This window comes from Asterias amurensis, chromosome 7 (assembly GCF_032118995.1).
Source record: "Asterias amurensis chromosome 7, ASM3211899v1".
Taxonomy (NCBI): Eukaryota; Metazoa; Echinodermata; class Asteroidea; order Forcipulatida; family Asteriidae; genus Asterias; species Asterias amurensis.
Genome location: NC_092654.1, coordinates 16,276,548 through 16,291,137, shown reverse-complemented (window position 1 = coordinate 16,291,137; position 14,590 = coordinate 16,276,548). Strand labels below are relative to the sequence as shown.

At 39.4% G+C, this 14,590-nt stretch overlaps 1 protein-coding gene across 1 annotated transcript in view; it reads right to left on the bottom strand.

Moving 5' to 3' along the window:
- Positions 1-685: 685 nt before the first annotated feature.
- Positions 686-14,590, bottom strand: part of LOC139940143 (leucine-rich repeat and guanylate kinase domain-containing protein-like) — a 14,886-nt gene continuing 981 nt past the window's right edge. The window contains exons 2-16 of the mRNA XM_071936403.1: positions 13,554-13,661; positions 12,967-13,048; positions 12,177-12,277; positions 11,259-11,340; positions 10,586-10,710; positions 9,563-9,706; positions 8,944-9,111; positions 7,808-7,914; positions 6,790-6,909; positions 6,474-6,570; positions 5,853-5,966; positions 4,995-5,196; positions 3,913-4,223; positions 2,476-2,564; positions 686-1,849 (exon numbers count right to left, since the gene is read on the bottom strand). Coding sequence (XP_071792504.1) covers positions 1,537-1,849; positions 2,476-2,564; positions 3,913-4,223; positions 4,995-5,196; positions 5,853-5,966; positions 6,474-6,570; positions 6,790-6,909; positions 7,808-7,914; positions 8,944-9,111; positions 9,563-9,706; positions 10,586-10,710; positions 11,259-11,340; positions 12,177-12,277; positions 12,967-13,048; positions 13,554-13,661 — 2,163 coding nt within the window. The 3' untranslated portion in view covers positions 686-1,536. The remainder of the gene's footprint in view (positions 1,850-2,475; positions 2,565-3,912; positions 4,224-4,994; positions 5,197-5,852; positions 5,967-6,473; positions 6,571-6,789; positions 6,910-7,807; positions 7,915-8,943; positions 9,112-9,562; positions 9,707-10,585; positions 10,711-11,258; positions 11,341-12,176; positions 12,278-12,966; positions 13,049-13,553; positions 13,662-14,590) is intronic.

Here is a 14,590-nt window from a genome sequence, read left to right as displayed (position 1 = left end):
TTCATTCCTTAATTCACTTCAGCTCACTGGGGAGATATACACAGCCTAAGCTAAATCATCTCTGCCTTCACATGTACCCATTTACCCCTGGGTGGAGAGCATAGTTACCTAAAGTGTCATGACCCGGACTCGAACCCACCCATTGCTGAAACACCAGAGCTCCAGTTTGGTGACCTTATCCACTCGGCCACGAGTTATGTAACTAATGGGTGCATACTAATCTTTCATCCTACTTGAATGCATTTTATGAGAATGAGTATTTATTCTGAAGCAGTTTCAATGCTTACTTTTTCTAGAACTAATAAGGAATCGTGTAATGAAGACAAATGCAGGCTTTGTTTCATATTTCTTTTATATATTTTTTTTTAAATTTATTTTACAATCAAACAAACAATATTTACATTAATATCGATGTGAAACCTGTAAAGTGTAGTGCCTATTCAATGAATATCAGCATAACTTGATATATTTACCCGTTATGGAGACCATTTTAGTATGCAGCTCCACTTTCCTGTAAATTGCTTTCAATGAATGTACCAGAGGTATATTATGTAAGACCTTGTGTGACCATGGTGTGACAAATTAGGACTCATTTAGCCATGGCAGAGCCAAAAGTAAGACCATGTCTATGTTAGTGGTTATGACTGGATTGCCATACAATATTCGTTGAAAATAGGCCTTTTAGAAACCATTGCTTGGGATCCGTCCACCTGATTGAAGTCCCATTAAAGAGAATCCACTGATGGTCTCTAAGCCCCAGCCAAGCCTTGGTTTGGAAAACAGCCATAGGTTGCCCTGAGCAACACCATTAGTAACAGACGCAGCCCTATACTGCTTGACATGTTTCCTTCTCAGACTACTTGGAAGTTTTAATTGAAATGGAGGGAAAGCAAAACGTTATCACACAGATAAATATCACATTTATGGTTTTCTTAAATATTTATAGATTAGTTTTACAGAATGTTTTCAGTGCTTTCTTGTTTTTTATTTTTTACTTGATGATACCTGTTAGTGGCAGTTAACCGCTGTTTGGTTATCGATATCAATATTTAAAAAAAATCAAAGGTCTTTACTAGTCGTTCAAATCTGGACAACTGGGCCCAAATTCATGGCTTTGCGTACCGTATGTGAAGAACCGGCCATTGCAGAAGCAGGGAATTCAGTGCTTACGGCAAACATATTTCACAGGTTAGCGGGGAATTTGGGCTTTAGCGGGTGCGTACTCCACGCTACTAGGCATTATTCGCTTACCAGGCTAGCGCAGAAATTCGGCCCTTGCATGTAAGCGGAGAATGATGATCGCAAGCGCAGAATTCGGCGGTAAGCAGAGCCATGAAATTGGGCCCTGATCATCTATCAGATAGAGGTGTAACAAATGAGCCTTCATCAGAAGGTATACTAGCAGCGCTGAATCATACCATACTGCTTGACATGCTCTGCCAGTTTATTGGTACGTATTAATTAAATGGAAGGAAAGCAAAATGGTAGCACAAAGATAAAGGTCTTTATATTTATTGTTCAAGTCTGTACAGCTGATCATCTGTCAGTAGACATAACAAATGAGCCTTCAGAAGGTATACCAGCAGCAGCGCCGTCATCGGTCCCATACCCAGGCAATGCCATATCATTCAGGCTACAGGGGAGTTGATGCGATGATGTAGAGTCTGGGGACACATTACCAGACATTCCTCGTGCCTCGGACAGATCGGACAGCTCTGATCCGCTCCGTGAGGCAGCACTGGAATCGGGGCTTGGGGCCTCAAAGTATCCAGCCGGACCTGTTTTGGGTCGAATGATAGTGCCGTCTAATCCTTTAACTGGCTGAGGTTCTGGTGCTGTACCTGGTGGTCTAAAGAAAGAAAGGACCGAGGATTGTATTACTACTTTAAGTTGAAGGTTGATTGACTCTTAGTGTGTCCATGGGGATGGGCCAATGGAATTTACTGCCAATGCTACTGGCAAGTGATTATTTCAAATGAGCTAGAATCTGCTGTATGCAGCTAAGTTTTGCTACTTCTGGCCCAAAAGCATTCAAAAGTGACGGATTTCAATACTAAATGCAACCCGTTCGTTGATCAATGGAATTTCTGATGACAGAAACTGATGATTTTACAGAGGAGTTTGAAATTTTGCAACATATTCATAAAAAAAGGTGAAACTTTATATTTCCCCCTTTCATAAAGCCCATTAGCCTTTTTGAAGTATGGCAGACGTGATAGCAGTGCACTGTTTGGTTTGGGTGTATATAAACACACAAATTTACCCAAACCTTATAGTGTTGTAGTATTGTGTCCGCCATATCTCAAAATGGCTTATGGCTGAGCTTCTAGTAATCATCGAAGTCAATTTGCATGAAGTGATCGTGGCTTACTGTGGATTATGTAAGCAATTACTTGTAGCAATAATTTGATTATGAAATGAAACACCAATCAACAAGAAAGCACAGTGGTCAAGTGGTTAGTGGTAATCTCTTACCTTGAGACCAGTTGATCTAGAGGTTTAGGTTCAATGCCGGCGGCGGCAGCTCTTGCTGCACTCTTACGTCTATCATACGATGCTTGCTCCTGTAACAAAAGTAATCAATAAATGCTCAATTTAATTCTTAATAAAATGAGTAGGAGATAATATAGTAGCATTTTTACTAAGTTTGTGGGTGCCATTAGCCTTGCTCAAGGCAGTCGAATTATTCACTCCGAAAAAAGACCGCCGCTGTATAAAAACCCACCCGTATTCACTGTGCGTAAAACCCACCCGTATTCACTGTGCGTAACATCGCACGACACGATGCCCCCGTACACTATCCGCATGCGGAGGCCGTCAGGCCGACAGCCTTGTAGGATATGTGTTGAAGCCACTGACCTCATTACTATAATAAGCGAAGAGTTCCCACGGTCAGCTCATTACCATAATGCCCGCGAAAGACGAGACATGTTTACCTCACACACCACCACCACGGACGCATGATAGGGTCCAAAGGTCGTGATAAGGGAAGTGCGTGATTGGACGTCAAAATGAATAATTCATTTGCCTCACATCCTGTGTTGTCTGATAGGTCTGACGAACGATATACATATTCATGAGCTGCATACTAGCATATCCTCGAGCCCCCCCAATTTCGTCCACTATTGGAATTTTTTCAATACAACACATTAAAACGGGAAGGTACAGATCCGACAAGGCTGTCGGCCTGACGGCCTCCGCATGCGGTTAGTGGTGTACGAGTGCGATGAGTTGTGTGAACAGTATTCGTGCGATGTGACAGTGTGTATACGGGTTGGTCATTCGGTGTGATCGCACACACCATGCACAGGGTATACGGCGGGTGGGTTTACAGCTGCGTCTTTTCGGAGCGAATAATGCGACTGCCTTGAGCAAGGCTAGGGTGCCATACGTTTTAAATTATACATAACTACCTTTTTGTTTAAATTGCAAAAAGAAACTTTAAAAATAATAAGTGCAAGCAAATTTAAAAAGGTTACCCAAACTTTTTTTTCCAAAACTTGAACACATTCAAATGATCAGGAGGGCATACCGCTGGTAATAAATAAATAAATTTACTGTGTAGGTTTTTCTGAATGAGAATCAGATATAAAGTAAGGTACATGTAGGTACTGATTCCCTGCTCAGTCTTGATGTACAAATTAAATTTAAGCAACAGTTTCTGCTTAGCAGCTTTACTAAATGGAGGTTAACTCGCAAAATAAAAGTGGATGTAGACATCACTAATGAAGTTGACCGGTTTGCTAAAAATATTGGCACTATTTGGTTTAAGGCAAACACTTAAAGGCTTTTACACATACCCATAGAGTTTGCAAATGTGTGTAAGATTTGTTTTGTAATGTTCTATTTTACATTAATTTAATTTTTTCAATGTCAAAAAATAATTTTACAAAATATAAAAGATGAACTTACTACACTGGATCGTTGCGGTTGTAGCATCGCCTTCATTCCTGGACTCATCAACTTTCTGGACATCGGGGAATTAGTGTCGGATCCACTCTTGACTCGATCCGACCAAGTCTTCATCCCAGATGGTGATCTCAGTGGTGTAACTGATCTATCCCCTATAGGAGTCTGGGAGTCAGACCTCGCTACGGGACTCGGTGAGTCGCTGGATGGGACCCAGTTTAATGTGGATAAGTTTTGAGTGTCACCGGCGTTTCCGAGACCCAAGTATCCAACGACAAGCTCTCGGCATCTATCAAATGCTTCATTCACATCACCTTGAGAAAAGGTTGAAAATCACTTTGTCAGGGCGTAATTTCATTGTGTCGATGCACAAGGATTGACAGTGTACCATGCTCGAGATTGAGGCATAGGAACCCCCCCCTCCCCCCCCCCCCCCCCCGCCATAGGGGTGCACTATAATAAGTTGTAGGAAATTGAAAACAATGAATTATCACATTTGTAGGGGATCAAGGCTAGATTCCACCAACACAGATGAAATCGATCATTCTACCTTGATAGTGTCAACGGCTAACATTTGAAAGAGAAAGGAAGGTCTAATTGTGTTTTTTTTTTTACTGCCATGAAGGCTTTGTGTCAAGGGTAAGGAATTTTAGAAACAATTTCAACGCTTACAGTATCTGAAACCAGGGCTAAATTTCATAGAGCTGCTAAGCACAAAAATTTGCTTAGCATGAAATTTCTTCTTTGATAAAAACAGGATTACCAACAAAATTTCCATTTGTTGCATATTGCTTGTTACTGGTATTCAGCTGTTGTTTGCTCATTCTGAAAATCACGTGGAAAGTTGGTTGGTAATCTTGTTTTTATCAGGGAATAAATTTCATGCTAAGCAAATTTTTGTGCTTAGCAGCTCTTTGAACTTATAGGCCCAGCTTCTTGAGTCGATGATGTTTTCCTATTTCACAAATTCCCCCTTTTTAGCAGCTAGTTCAATTCACTTCCTTAATTAAGTGGCGGGGTTTGCCCATCCGAACTCTGCCACGCCACACCCATGTCCTCGGCCCGTTACAAAATTTAGCACTTACTTGAATCCACAGTCATATCAAAGAATCCTGGTTTGTCTTGATTGATCTCACGATATCGTCCTGTCTCTGAAATGGCCTTCTCAATACTGGCTTGGCTTAAACTGCCGATTGACCGAAGCCTTGTCTCATGAGCGGCAGCATCCACTGGGACCAGAAGGATGTATCTAGGCTCATAGTAAGACAGCTTGAGAGACAAGACGCCCTGAAGATGAAGAGGTTTGAACAAGATTTCATGAAAGAAGGATTATCTAACAGAGGTTTGCGGTAACACCATGTGGATATCTGTATTTGAGTAGTGGTGGTTCTAAAAAGAACCAGGCAGTGGTTAACAACTCAACATTTTGATCAGTAGGCCTATCACTTTGTATTGCCCTTATCTTTTTTTATAGTTTTTTTAAGAGGTGGAATCAAATTTTCTTTTTCCACTCACAGCAAGAACAAATACTTTTAGGAAAACATATTACAATCACAATGCAACACAGGATGAGTGATAGTTGATTAATGCCATACTATTTTTGTTTCAATTGAGTTTCTGATGATGGACTTTTTTAAACTGGAGGGTTTCTTCTGAATAGCACAGTCCACACACAAGACATACATTTATTGATTACAAAGCTGTCATAGTAGGCACTGTTTTCCGACCACCATTTCCACCTATTAAATCGTTGCAGTACAGTACTTGCTGCTAAAATATAGTATTCGATCTGTCTCTAGCTACCGGGCAATTTTGGTGGTCAAGTGGTAGGACACTGCTCTAGAATTGCAAAGAGTAGAGTGTACAGTAGCAAAGGAAGTGTATATGGGTAAAACTAAAATTAATATTCTTTATCCCGATGCAAATTTTCATCTATTAAATACCTCCATCTCCAAAGTCAGTATACATGCCAAGCCTTCCTTTGCTACGTCTTCAATTGCCTCTTGGCTCACTCCATAGCGATGGCCTTCGGAACGATACGTCAGTAAAAATGCACCCTGCCGGATCAAAGAGAGTCAATTGTTACAGACCAAATAACTGTAATGGCTTCTTATGTAAAGTGTGAACATCCATCATTTAGTGACGCTCAAGGCGACTAATTAACATACAGTATTTTCTTGCAAGCTTCAATTCGAATGATGAGCCCTACTCATCGCAAAGTATGCTGTCAGAAAAACAGGAACACCGGGGTAAACCTCTTCTCTTTGACGAGTGCACTGTTTTTTATGTACGTTACACAGCATACGGGACCAAACAGCTTTAGGTCCCATCTGAAGGACAAAGCACCGTGGTAAAGTGTTTTGCTTAAGGACACAAGTGTCACGACTGGGACTCGAACCCACACTCTGCTGATCAGAAACACCAGAGTTTTAATCCGCTAGGCCATGACACATCATAATAACCACTTCGCTGCCTTTATATCAATGAAGGAGCTTTACAGACATTTCTTTCTTTATGAGCTTTTGGTTCTAGAGACTTTACAATGAGGGTGTTTTGTGCTTTACCTGTTTGATCTTGGAGTCAAATGTGTTGTCAGACACAAAGAAGTAGTCTTTCTTGTCATGTTCTCCGGTGTAAGGCCCTCTGGTCGTATGTGAAATTCTGTCCATCAACCAAAAACAGAGGAAGAATAAAAACGAAAATTTAATTTAATCAGAGATTCAGAAAAGTATAACTAGGGTTATAAAAGCCATCATAGCTTGTTTGATGTGACAAGGCGGACTGTCTGATACATATATCAGATCTCAATTTAAGTTTTGAGCCTACTACAAAATAATAAAATAGGAATTTATTCAAAAATTCTGGAAAATGTCGACTTACCCACAGCCAAAGTATGTTGGGAACTCAGCAGTAAGCTTTTGAGCTATTTTAGTTTTGCCCGAGCCTGGAGGTCCAACTAGCATCAGCATTGGGTAGGGTGTCTCTATACTTGGTAACGTGCTAAGGGGAAGAAAAACATAACTGACTGGTTACAAACATGACCAAAAAAACTTTAATTCAGGGGTCATTTTGGGTGTCACAAAAACCCAAACTTTTTATTTTCTCATTAAATTAGAGGTTGTGTTTCGCAACATACAGACTATTTAAAGGCAAAGTATACTTTTGGTAAAAGTCAAAGACCAGCCGTCGATTTCCAAAACTCTTCCCAAAAACTTAGGATTAATCTTATAATTTTGGACGAGTTAAGTTCCGTATCCAAAGACGTTAAAACACATTGAACCCATCCTAAGTTTGGATGGGTTATCCTTGAAAGGATTAATCCTAGCATTTTGTGAAACCGGCTGCAGTATCCTCACTTGTATTTTTTGTTTTGTTTTATGCAAGTCGCCTGACACACAAGACCTGAAGGCCACTTCAAGGTGTGGGCTACAATTATTTTTTTCCAGAGGCCATTGCCACCTACTCCTAGGGCTGAAACAGGGTTACCCCTTTCACAGTTCATACAAATGTAGGCTTGGGTATCTTTCCGAGGGAGTGCATAAAATAAGAAACCTGTACAAATTTGAGCTCAATGAAAGAAAATAGTGAACAAAATGACCCTTGTTGCGTAGAATTGTGGGCAATTGAGATGCCTGAAAAAGGCTTTAAAGATGTTGGATAACGAGGCCAAAGGTAAATTATTTTTATTCACATATGATCAACCAAAACTATCATATTTAATAGACATTAAATTTGCATCAGGGACAAATATTTATTTTGGCTTTACCCTTACACCAATGTGGGTTAGCAATGTATACTCAGTAATTTTCGAGTTAAGTGGGAACAATTCACAGGTATATATAATACTCAGGGTGTGATTCGAATCATCGACCTATTCAATTCTAGAGCAGTGTCTTACCTATCATAAATTTTGGCTGATCTTAAACTGCCATACACAGTACACCTCCTATGGTCTTCAGCTGCTATGACATCCAGCGGTGCATCAAACATGTTACTAGCTGATACCTAGTTAAGCATAGATTTGTACAAAACAAATTAAGTTATCAGCATCTTGTGAAAGACAAATTTCAAAAACTGTTCAGCATTATAATTAAGTCAAGTTATTTGCATTGAACTGTTTGATTATAACTCTTGCTATAAACATAAGAGTGAATAATATACAAATACAACATGGTTTGAGGGTGACTAGTCGATATTAGCTCCCCAAGGTTATGGAAGTTGACAAACTAGTTGCCGAGGCTGTGACATAAAATGTACCATGATAAGTTTGTTCATGCGATGGATGTCGCTAGAGCGATGTTCGTGCGTATATGAACAGTTACGATCGTAAAGCCCATGACAAGTAGAATAGCGCCTGGGGATGATGTCGCACAATGGTAATTAAGTCAAGTTATTTGCATTCAACTGTTTGCTCCAGTTGAAATCTGCTCAACTCTTGCTGTGAACATTGAGTGGATAATTAATACAAAACAATAATATAGCGCACATATCCACCCTACTGCTCATGGCTCCTACAAGAATCAGTCCACAAAAACCTACACAAAAACTTACAAAATACATGGAAAATGAGCAAGAAAAAGCTGGAGAGGCATCAAGGGTCAAATTTGCTTTAATTCACATGAAGTGTAAACCAGACTTAAAAACGCACTGGACACTATTGGTAATTATCAAAGACCAGTATTCTCACTTGGTGTTTCCAAATTAACATATGCACAGAATAACAAACCTGTGAAAATTTGAACTCAATCGGTCATCAAAGTTGCAACAGAATAATGAAAGAAAAAAACACCCTTGATGCACAAATTTGTGTGCTTTCAGATGCCTAATAGAAGGCTTCAGGCCTTTTATTATCTGGGTGAAAAATTACCTCTTTCTCAAAAACTACGTTACTTCAGAGGGAGCTGATTCTCACAATGCTTTAAACTATCAACAGCTCCCCAGAGCTCGTTTTCAAGTAACCTTTCATCCTAACAATTATTTTGAGTAATTACCAATAGTGTCCAATGGCTTTAACACATTTCATTTGTGACCTACCTTCTCCTCTGCCTCCACTCTGTGTCTATCCAACTCATTTAGTTGTGGGATGTAGAATAATAAGGAGAGGCGGTAGCTTGCGATTCCTTGGATTGGATTACGCAGGAGGTTCAGGTTCCGTAATAAGGTGATATTCTCTACAGGCTTTACATCATCGATGCTTTCAACCTGAAACAATAAAGCAGCATTAAGGGATTTGGGTACTTTTTGTACGACACATAACACAACCGTCCAAAGATTTACATTAAACTTACACATGTTAAAGATAATGATGGTAGAAAGCTTCGCTTATGAGTAAAACAATTTCACAAAAATAATTTTTGACACAAATTAATTTAGTATGTACAACGGAATTCACGACTCTCCTGAAAAAAAAACCTTGACAACTAAATGAAGCTGAAACTTCTACAGGTAAATTATATTACATACATCTTCATTTGAATGTAAATGAATGTAAATGTATTCCCCCCCCCCCTTATACTGTTAATTTTATCATAAATATTTTGTTGTTGAAACATCGAGTTTGAGACTCAAGTCCCAGTCAAGATGGTCCAGGTCCAAATACAAATAAAAGTGCCTAACACCGAAACAGAACAAAGCTAAAAACACATATATTTACATGATTATTCTCCAGATCAATGGTTTCCAGCAGCCTGTTGTTTTCCAAACCCTTCAAGCTGCTGATGAAATTTCCGGAGACGTCAATTTGCTGTAGATAGCGAAGTGACTCAACATTTTCAATCTCCTTCAAACGATTTCCTCTCTGTAAAAAAAACAGGCCAAGAACTTATCATAGTGAAATTATTAATTGACTGTTGTTATAATATTTTTCTAAAAAACCTACCCACAGTAAGAAAAGCAGGAAAGACATTCGTTCACTTCATTGGAAATTTGTTGTAAATTAAGATTTAGTTTTCAGTGCTAGCCTACTTTTCAAATCATAAAAGCATACATTTTGACTATCTCAAACAAAAAAACACTACTAGAGGCCAAGATGACATGAGATACTCACATATTAACCCAATTCACCTGACAACATCATCAAAAAAACCTTGCTTTCACCATTTTGGGGGTGTTTCCCTGTGTGACACTGTGCAGCGAGCATTTTTGGCAATGTGTGCAGTTAGATGCACAGGATATCTTTACATTATAACTCCGTAATATTGTAGACTGCGCCCGAATTACCCCTTCGCCAACTTATCTAACACTATGCCAAACCGACCTACCAACCCGACACCACTATGCCAACCCGACACCACTATGCCAACCCGACACCACTTTGCCAACCCGACCTTCCACTACCAGCAAGTTCGAGTGCTCACTTTTAGTTGACCCGTGATTGACCACTGACCAGCAACGAACATACGCAGTGACCCACTCACTCATTTAGAAGCCTATATCAACCATCGGTACTACGGTATTTAACACTTCCACTGCCTTCCGCTTTTTCGCTATAGTGTCACTGGTTCCCTTCTGCACTTTACACATGTTAGCATCAAACAGGCTATCGGGAGGCTGGTTCCAAATGGTCGACCACAGTAGTCAACCACTGGTCGACCAGCCTTAGTTAACCATGGTGCACACTTGCTCTATGCCTACCGACCTACCACTACACCAACATGATCTATACACAGATACTTACAAGGTTGAGGTACTTTATTGGTAGTCCCTGTAGATTTTCAATCTTCTCAATTCGATTGTGAGCGATGCTCAGATACGAAAGAGACTTACACGCTTCAAGTCCATCCAGCTTTGTGATTTTATTATCTGTTGAAACAGGTTAAGGTGTTTACTTATATCACAATAAAATTAATTTATGCAAATGTATGTAATAAGAATAAATATTTTTAAAAGTTTTTATATAGCGCAAAATTACAATGAAGTCTCAAAGCTCCTTTTTAAAGTGAAAGACTGAAACCAGTCTTCACTGAATAATGAAAGAAAAAACACCCTAGTTAATTGAATGTGTGTGCTTTCAAATGCTTCAAAATTATTAAAAGTCTTCAGGCCTGAAGCCTTTTAATATTTGAGTAAGAAATTACCTCTTTCTCAAAAACTATGTTACTTCAGAGGGAGCCGTTCCTCACAATGTTAAAATACTATCAACTCTCCATTGCTCATCCAAGTAAGTTTGTATGCTAACAATTATTTTGAGAAATTATCAATAGTACCCAGTGCCTTTAAGGACAGAATTGTCAAGACTACGACCCGAAACCACACTCTGAAAGTGCAGTCTATCGCAGTAGACCGGTTGGTGTCTTATACAAAATCTCAGTAACTAACAAAAAGTAATTGGATTCAATATAAAAGGATACTGTCGATAACTAGCTTGGTTATTGTGCTGTAATTGGTAAAATCATTCAAGTCTTCTATGCTGTTGAATGACAAATCCACTTCCTGTAAAGAAATAAATAAAACATAATATTCATGAAGCATTTGTTTCCATTCATAGCCAATGATTTATACAACTGAACAAATGAATCATTTATTCTAAATCTACTGAATATGTTCCTTTCGGAAATGGCACAACTTTTCTTAAACAAGGTGGGAGTGCAACAATTGATATGTGTCTTAAAACTCAGGTTTCATTGAACAGCCAAACGTACTAATAGACCGATCCAGTAGGCTCCGCCCACGATGCACGTGTGAGCAAGAACACGTGAGGCTCTCCAGTGCCTTTCTGCACAACTCTGCCGCGCGCCAAGCATACGCGCACGCATGTTGGACCTTATTTTTGTTTTTGTCGCACCTTCGTTGCGTTATGATTGGTCAATACGCAATGGGGCGGAGCTTATAGTGGATCAGTCTATTGGGTCGCAGGTCTTAAGCATTGACGCCATTCTGCCACTTAGAGATAAAGCACTGATAATAAATCAAAACGCAATGGAATAATGAACGCGGTGCACAGAATGGGCCAAAGAGCAACCTTATCCTGACCTCGAAGAGGGCACCCTATTCCATTGACACCATGTGCATAGACCTTTTTTGCAAGTACCCATTGCGCAATAGCTAACTGTTGAATGGGGTGTATGCTGGTCTCGCTATCGATCAAACTTTAACGCTAGCTAGACCAGCATGCACATCATTCCTCCCCTAGCGCGCGTACCAAGTATTTGCGGTAAGGTATATTGCGCATGGTCTTTTCTTCCCTTTTTACATTCATTGCTCTAACTTGAATGTTTTTATATATGACTATAAATGATTCAATGCAAAAAAAAACCAAAAATACTTACTTTTAGATTATGAGGAGATTGAAATGAATTCAAATTGTTGATCTCATTGTGGGATGCATCCAACTCAACCAAATATGGCATGTTACTCAACACACTCAAGTCTATAAAATAAAAATGATAAGTTATAATAACAAAAACTGGTTCTCTATATCGGCAAGGTTGCTAGGTGCTAAAAAGGCACTGTACACTTTGGTAATTGTCAAAGACCAGTATTGTATCCCAACATAAATGCATAGGCCTAAAACAACAAATTTGTTGAAGTTTTGCCTCAATTGGAAAGTTCCAAAAAAATAATGAAACAGAAAACACTCTTGTTGTACATATTGAAAAAATTGTGTGCTTTCAGATGCCTAAAAATGCTTCAGACTGGAAGTCTTTTAATGCAGTGAAAAGGCGACTTCGGCCACAGCTACGACTAGACTGTGCACGTCTGCCTGTTGTTCAACACTGACAGACGCGCTGATCAGGGGCCAATTTCATAGAGCTGCTTAAGCAAAAATTTTGCTTAAGCACGAAAATAGCTCACTTATTTTTTACATGTTACTGGCAAAATTTTCCTGCCATATACATTGCTTGTGACTGGTATTTAGCTGTTGTTTACTCAGTATAACAATTGAGTGGCGTCTTGGCCGGTAATCTGATTTTACTAAGCAAGGTTTTTTTTGCTTTTAAAAAGCACATTTTTGAAATTGGGCCCTAGTTGTAACTGTAGCTGAAGTCGCCTTTTCAGACATGGCCTAATTGTAAGTCTGGACAAGCCCAACCAAGCTGAAGCCTAATTTTTACATACCAGAAAGCTTGTTGTAGGGGATTTCAAGTTTCTGCAGATTCAGGTAACCGCCGAGCAACGCTATATCGTGAAGGTTATACCCCTGAAAACAAAATCATAAAACAGATGAAAACTATAGTCACAGCTATCAGAGTTTGCATTTACATTGTGAATGTGCTTGTGTAATCAAGTCTTTTATAAAAGCAATTTGTTACTGTTGACTTTGAATGAACAATGAGATGTTGAACTGTGCTGAGGTAGTGGGCACTTAACCAAGGCACTTTTTAAAAGCAATGTTTGAAAACTGTTAATTGATCAGCTTCAAACAAAACTTATGCAAGAGAATGCCAGTTCAAGATGAATTATTTGTAATCAATAAAACATTGTTTTAAACTCACTAAGAAACAAATAACAAACATAAAATGTATACCAATTTGTGAAATGAGGATAACTAACTTTGTTGTTGTTTTGTAGTTAGTTTCTTCGTTTTTTTAATAACAAAAATTTCAAACTGTTCTTGCTGGCAAAAATTCAAAAATGGATGTTGCAATCGGTCAAAATTTGTTTGCTTTGCTAACCAACTTGTATGATTACTGTAGCAGACTTACTGGTAATGTCAAGTGTAAAAACACCAAGTCATCTCCCCCTGCTGATCTCCCAAGGTTGGACAAACCCTTGGCGACGGTTTTCTCGTCCAAGACGCCATCTGGTGAAAGCTGGTAAAAATGTATAAATATATATCAATGTCATGATTACTCTTTTTAGTTTAGAGCTTCTAGAAAAAAGTTAACACTGCTGTCCAAGATAAGTTGACATCACAACCTATTCTTTTTCTAGTTGCGATAATAGTAAACGTCCATCCTCCCAAATGTCGGAAGGATGGAGGGTTAATTATCGCAACTAAACCTATTCTCCCTATAAAGTTTGCATGGGTAGAAATTTCAAAGAGTCAAAGACCTTAAACATGTTATAAACAAGGCGTAACAAGCCCCCCCCCCCCCAAGGCACAGAGTGAGTCCTTCTCCCTCTTCTACTTCTACTGTACTAGTACTACTGGTACTCTCGGTAGGACCCGAGTTTGAATGTATTATATGCCAAGGATGCATGAGGAATACAGCAAAAGCCATCACCTTCCTGCCTAGTTGCGATAACGTAACCCTCCTGCCGACGGCGGAGCCGGAGGGTTACGAGTCGCTTCAATCGAAAAACGGCAATATGGTCAAACACGTACAATTTCAACAGCTAGTCAACAGATTTGCTCAATTTTTTCCCCTTTTGAAAATCATGACTTAAATTCTAAGAACACGACCTTAATCCTCAATATCTAATGAATCATAACATTCAACACACTATTGAGAAAGTATTTTGAACTAAAGTACAAAAACTTACCAGATCCCGGAGCGAAACAGTCCCAGGTTCTATTTTGAACCTGTCGCTTCGCCATTTTGTGACTTCCCGATGTTCATTGCTGTTAGACTAAACCATTCTGTAAAAGGGGTGTTATAAGGCAGCGCGGCAGTGCGTGTGCGTTGTCCGTTTACTATGCCCGCTGTTCACTCACTTAAAGCACTGCCGCACTGCAGCACCCCTTGTAACACCCCTTTTACAGAATGGTTTAGTCAAACTCGGCTGCGGCTCGGTTGGC